Source organism: Lytechinus variegatus, chromosome 19 (assembly GCF_018143015.1).
Source record: "Lytechinus variegatus isolate NC3 chromosome 19, Lvar_3.0, whole genome shotgun sequence".
In the NCBI taxonomy this organism is placed as follows: domain Eukaryota; kingdom Metazoa; phylum Echinodermata; class Echinoidea; order Temnopleuroida; family Toxopneustidae; genus Lytechinus; species Lytechinus variegatus.
In genome coordinates, this window is record NC_054758.1 from 12596230 (window position 1) to 12602874 (window position 6645).

Sequence of the window (6645 nt, forward strand, 5' to 3'; positions counted from 1 at the left end):
GTCTAATTTACCTCGGCCATAAACATAATCTAAACATATCCCAGTATAATGTACAATAGATTGTACGTCATTCATATAATGTATATATATATATATATATATATATATATATATATATATATATATATATATATATATATATATATTGGCGAAGAAGCTCAAAAAGCATTGAAGCTAGAGACGTAGCCTGGAATTCGTTATTAATACAGCTATGAACACGCCATTATTGTGAGCTAGGGAGAACGAATAATAATAATAATAGCCAATTTTTATAAAGCACTTTTCCCAGAATGGCTCAAAGCGCGTTACAGCATATTATTACCCCGGTCATTGGATTCATTTCAATCCCGCACGAAAGTGCACAATTTCCACTCCCTGGGGAGCATACCTTGCATTCATCGCAGCCTCATTATGGCGCTGGCAAAATCAAACATACAATATTTTTTCGCATCCTACCGAACATCGGAGATCGATTAGGTTGATTGATTTTATTCACACACACATATATATTCATACACACACACACACTCATATATACATTATATTTGGTATAATAATTCATGGAATATATACATGAGAGCATCATGATAAGTTCTAAGAGCTTGAGAACGATCTCCTAGAATGAAAAAGATATATATTTAAAGGCTTACTGAAAATAATCAACGGCGTATAAAAAAGGACAAAAGGAGAAGTAGAAAGAATATGAGAGAGAGAGATAGAGAGATGTAGAAAAGAAACCTGATCAGAAACAGATTGAATACAGTGGGTTCGGAGTTGCACTTTTCGCCACGGGAATTATACATTTATTGTCCAACTCTTTGCATAGACGAATACATTTCACCTGGTTTAGTTTAGTGTGGAAAACTCCTTTAAAATATAATTTCGTTGCCAAAAAAGACAACACCAAGTTTTCCCGGAGAATTCTCCGCACAAATGAACAATCTATATGAGGGATTACAATCTACATGCAACAGACAGCAGACATACGCCGTACGTGCACTGCAAGTACAAGTTGTTGGGCGGCCCGCAAGCCATCACCCAAACTCGTGGAGTTCATTTATTTCTCTAAAGCGGACGTTACTCAAGCCATTAGGTGGTTTTCGTGTCGGATCCTAGGGCAATTTCCGTTCTCTCCATCTCCCTAAGTGGGATGTAGCTATAATATTCTCTTACATGCGGATCCATATATCGGATAGATGCATTTCCATTTGAGATGACATTTCGAATTTTAGGCAGTACTGGATATACTTCATCTTTTTTTTGTTCACATTACTGCAACCTAGCAGCCACCACACCTGCGGAAACCTAGACCATGTAGATGAGAGTTTGAAGCGCAGCGAGTAAGAATATACCCACCCATGTACGCCTGCTATTGGCGGGGATTACTTTCTTCGTCGAAATTTGGCGTTTCTGTTCGTATTTTACTACATGTGTTTTTTTTGCTCGATTCCAGGTGAGGTTGCTTTTCGAACTTGCTCCTTCTTCTTCGTTCGGCGTTTTCCGAGTTGTCATGCTTGTTGTGTAGATTTGGAGATTGAATTGTGTTTCAGTACTAACATCAGAAATACAGGGGAAATGTGTTGACCACACTCATAAATTAACATTTCGGCAAACAGATTTTTAAAAAATTGTCTAAATTGCTTAGGCAAGGTACAGTAATGGTGCGGAACCAACTCCAAAGAACATGTGATTGATAATTTTTACGATATATTGTAGTCGGGTCATCAGTAGTTTGCCATTAAGTTCATTATTATAATTGTTATTATTATCATTATAATGAAAACAATGATATACATAAATGTACATATAGATAATAACTCGTTGAGTACTGCATATGAACATTTAACGGGATCGTGTCACAGTGGTTTTGCTCAGCCAACATTAATTGGACACCCACATCAAAAAGTCATTTCATGTGTCACTCAGATGTGACTTTTGGTTAAAGGGGAAGTTCACCAAGAAGAAAACTTTCTTGTAAAAATAGCAGAAAAAATAGTAAAAAATATTGGTGAAGGTTTGAGGAAAATCCGTTAAAGAGTGAGAAAGTTATTAGAGTTCAAAATTTTGGATTTGTGACGTCATAAACGAGCAGCTGCCCCATGTGTTATGTAATATAAAATGTATGAATTTCAAATTTTGTATGGTTCCTTATGACTTAATTTTGTTTTCTTTTCATGATCGGGTGTGAAATGATTTGTCTATTGATATACAAAAGTTACAGTGAAAACCATTTTCAATTTTCTGAGAAAATGACATTTCATTGATTTTTTACCATTCGCTATGCAGGAATGCTGCTCGCATATGACGTCACAAATCAAATAATTGAAATTCTAATAACTTTTTAATTATTTGATGAATTTTTCTCAAACCTTCGGTAATATTTTTTATTATTTTTCTGCTATTTTTACAATAAACTTTTTGTCAGGGTGAACTTCCCCTTTAATACCATGTCTGTAAAAGTGTAAAAAAAAAACGTTTCCCATTAAATGCAGAGCCATTATGTTCACTATTATTTTCACCAATGATATCATGCTGGCAAACAGTCCATTTTCCAATAGTAAAATGATCGTTCCTAAATAGCTGAAAAGGTAGGGAATTCAAATTATAAATTGTGTTTTCAAATCCAGCAGTAATACCAATTACCACAAATAGCCATAACACATTTCTTAACTTTATCTTTTTTTTTCTTTCAGGAAAGCCACATCAGATAACTGGGATCGACGTAGGACGACACCAAACGTGACGCGGAATAACATGTGGAATATAATTATGATATTGATTTGTTGGGCTAACTCATCGATCCTCCCGGATTAAATTTGCGTCTTCGAAAAACCTGATCGCAAAAATAACAGGGAGTGAGCTAATTTTGTGTCCCATGTTTTTACGATTCGGTGATAAGGGTAAATGAAAAAAAAAACCCTGATCATCTTAGGAAAATATCAATATTGCACTACGGCATCGACATTGATTACATCGTTAATTCAGCCCTTGGTTATCATAATGGAAACGTTGAATGTTGCGCTTTGTGAGTTCAGTTTCTTTTGGTGCCAGCGATCAGTGAATAGTAAATTCTATTACTAGTCATGGAAAGCCTAGGGGAATCTCTGAACGACTCCGACACACACCACGCTAACCCCTCTGCCGCACGTATTGTTCTGGTTTGTTGCCTTTACCTGCCCTTTGCCGCCTTGACGGTCACTGGGAATATTTTCGTTCTCGTCGCGTACAAGCGCGACGAACGCATAAGGAAGAATTCAACAAATACCTACATCTTAAATCTTGCCATAGCAGATTTACTTGTAGGATTGGTCATGTTAGTTAACGCACCGATGTACGTCACAGACGATTGGTATTTCGGGAAAACGGTGTGCATCATTGTATGGGCTATCGATTTCACGTCGACCGACATGTCGGTCATTACCATTATCGCGATCAGCCTTGATCGATACCTCATGGTGAGAAACACAATGCGTCATCGTGCTCGGCAGTCAAGACGACGAATAGCTCAAATCTTTATCGTGGTTTGGACCGCGTGCCTTTTTATTCATCTATGTATAGCATTCCTCTATTCGGCTATCACGAAATATAAATACCTGAAATATCAAACTTGCAATCTGGAATACAGAAGGGACAAAATTTTAGTCATATCCATGTTTTTAGTAGAGTTCGTTGTGCCGGTGACGTGCCTCTTTCTACTGAACACAAAGGTTTTCATGCATATACACCGACAAGGGAGTAGGATCAGACTAAGCCGAAAGGCGCAAACGGTTGCATTTGATCCTACCATCAACCTTGGTAAAGATACAGCAAGTGGACTTTACGAACCAAATGCTATTTCTTTAACATCATACAGGGTACTTTGGAGCCAAAGTGGAATCACGTACGAGGTACCGACTTGCGTCGACTCTTTTGAACCGTCGTCTTACGCGCAAACGATACCATCGGATGACCTCAGGTCACAGAGCACCTCGCGTTCCAGGGACAATGAGATTCGCGTTCATCGATTCGCAAAAGCGCGCTCGCGTCACCACAAAGCAGCTAAGCTTCTTACCGCCCTGCTTATCGTGTTCATCATTAGCTGGCTCCCGTATTACATATATGATTGCATTGTTCTTATCAATGGGGAGGAATCAGCGAACGAGGCCGTGACACAGATATTGACCTTCATCCTCTGGGGGAATTCGGCTGTTAATCCCCTTTTGTATGCGTTCACCAATATCCACTACAAGCAGAATTTCATGCAATTTCTTCATCTAAGGAAAGGCATGCACGTCATCAACGAACGGCCTACTTTTCATTAGACTCGTAATTGCTAGAACTTGTTGTTTCGTCAATTATGTGAAGCTCGTGCAACAGGATAATCAGTAATCATTTCTACGAAAATTGAAAATTTATACTATGCATTCCGAATATTTCATTCAGCATCGTTTGTTGCACATTGTGTATGGTTTTGACTTGCCTTTTTATCTGAACATCGAATTCTGCTTCAGGCATTACGTTCATTCAGCAAGAATTCTGTCTGTATTGGCTTCACTCCATCCTGCTGAGGTGAATGGTTTACACGTAAGAATTTATCACATGGATGTAAAATGCAGCCCAGCTACACCCGAGATATTAACACAATCACTGTTAAGTAATTGCAATTTGTGAAATGAACTCTTATCCATATCATCCGTGTTGGTCAATTAGACCTATTTGCTGTTTCCTCGTGCTGCACTTTAATCCAACTAGGATTTTTCTTGCCACAACTTTATTGATAAAAAAGTGCCACATTCAACCCAGGACAAAGCACGTAACAATAATGATATACCAGTGCGGTAGACACATTAGAACTCACTAGAAACTTGTTTTCATATTTCTTTTAATTGCATTCAAAACGGAAAGGTTTGCAACTGGGGCCGCGGAATAGTTTTGAAAGTGTGTGTGTGGGGGGGGGGCAGGAGACGACCATGCAAAAAATCGCATTCAGATGGTTTTTTTTTTACGTTTTTGTACGCAGTTTAAAAAAAAATTGGGACTGGGCGTGCTTCAGCACCCCCCCCCCCCCGCGGCCCCTTTGCGACCTTTTCCCTACTCTGAAGCAAAAATGAAAAAAAAGGCCCCTGATTATCTGTAATACAAACTTGTCTTAAATATTCTAACGTATGTTCAAAACAATAGACAAATCTATTGAAGCTGTAGTATTAAGTTGACCAGTTTTAAACTGCAAGATAACACGAAATGACAGCATAAACATGATAAGGAAATTGTCAAAAGATTTCTATCATTTATTATATTTCTTAAACAGAAATAACAAAACGGACCAAGCGAGGATAAGTTTGATTTCATTAACACGATCCGATTTCTACACTGTTTTGGCTAATCATCCATATCTGTTCTAGAAGGAAATAAGTATTTTTGGAAATCGGGTACATTAGGTGCATGAACACCAGATTTATGAAAGTGTAAAATACGTATTTTTCTTTAGATAATCTAATCATCACAATTAAAGATATTTTGGCGCCGTCATGCACCCCCGTAAAAAGTACCGTTTTGCATTTTTAACCCAACTCCTTTTATCAATATACCCTATGACCACTCCTGTTTATCTGCATCGTATACAATTCAAGTTTATTGCTAGTTCTCGTAATAAGTTATGAATATTGTTTTCTTTGTTGGTTAGGGAGGGAAGGGGCTATCCCCTTACTAAGTCAATGCTAGAATCCCCTGAAAATTAAGGCATAATGTAAAACAAAAATGTGACCAGGGGCGTGTTTCACAAAGATTTAAGTATGACTTAGAGTCGCACTTAAATGTCTAGTTGCGCGCAGTATAAAAGGCATGACAGCATTGGTCAGATCATGCCAGGAGGACGCGCACTACTGCGTATTGATCAATAAGATTGCGCGTTGCATATCTTGTACGCGTCGACATTTAAGTGCGACCTAAGTCATACTTAAATCTTTGTGAAACGCCCCCCAGAAGGCAATATGCCTAATCCTATTATCTGATTGATAAATCAATAAGGAACAAATCAACAAGCTAGGGTGAAATATAAGACAACATAGTATAATAAAAAGGGAACCCACTGGAATTGATTAATTATCAATTAAGGTTTCCTCGAGTAAATGAATAATTGACATATTAATACAAAATGAAACATATGACAACTGCTAGTTGGAGAAACTAAATTATACCATGCGGGATGACATCAACCAAGTAGTTTTGACATTAAATTTGATAACAGTCTGCAAAAAGCACTTCTTAATCCTTTAAGGATTTCTACTTCATTACAGGACCCCACCATTAACATAATTTATCGGGGAAATATGTGGGTAATAATAGGTAGTACTATGCGTGTTTTTCATTGAAACAGTGCATAACTCCCCTTTTTAATGGGTCTCTAGACATGTCAAATATTAACAAGGTGGTCATTTAGATATATAATTTGATATACATCATCACCGGGTTGGGTACTAACCGTGTCGGGAGCTTAATTGCTTCTATTTTAACGACATGCAGTGTTATTAGAAATATCAATTATGCTCGGCGCAATAATGAATTACAATCTGTAATCAAGCGTGCGTGCTCTAAACAATGGTTTGTGTGGATCTGAAATTTGGAAAATAAAGAAATTAATAACTATATTATGTTTGACCATTTCTG

General features: G+C 37.5%; 1 protein-coding gene across 1 annotated transcript; it reads left to right on the forward strand.

Annotated features, from left to right (window-relative positions):
* The first annotated feature begins 2705 nt into the window (after window positions 1-2705).
* On the forward strand, window positions 2706-4937 carry LOC121406024 (histamine H2 receptor-like). The gene has a single exon (XM_041597026.1). The coding sequence runs from the start codon at window positions 3084-3086 to the stop codon at window positions 4299-4301; it is 1218 nt and encodes a 405-aa protein (XP_041452960.1). The 5' UTR covers window positions 2706-3083; the 3' UTR covers window positions 4302-4937.
* The last annotated feature ends 1708 nt before the right edge of the window (window positions 4938-6645 follow it).

Bases quoted from the DNA above. Each gene is read 5' to 3' on its own strand.
- LOC121406024 (XM_041597026.1), top strand. From the start codon at position 3,084: ATGGAAAGCCTAGGGGAATCTCTGAACGACTCCGACACACACCACGCT.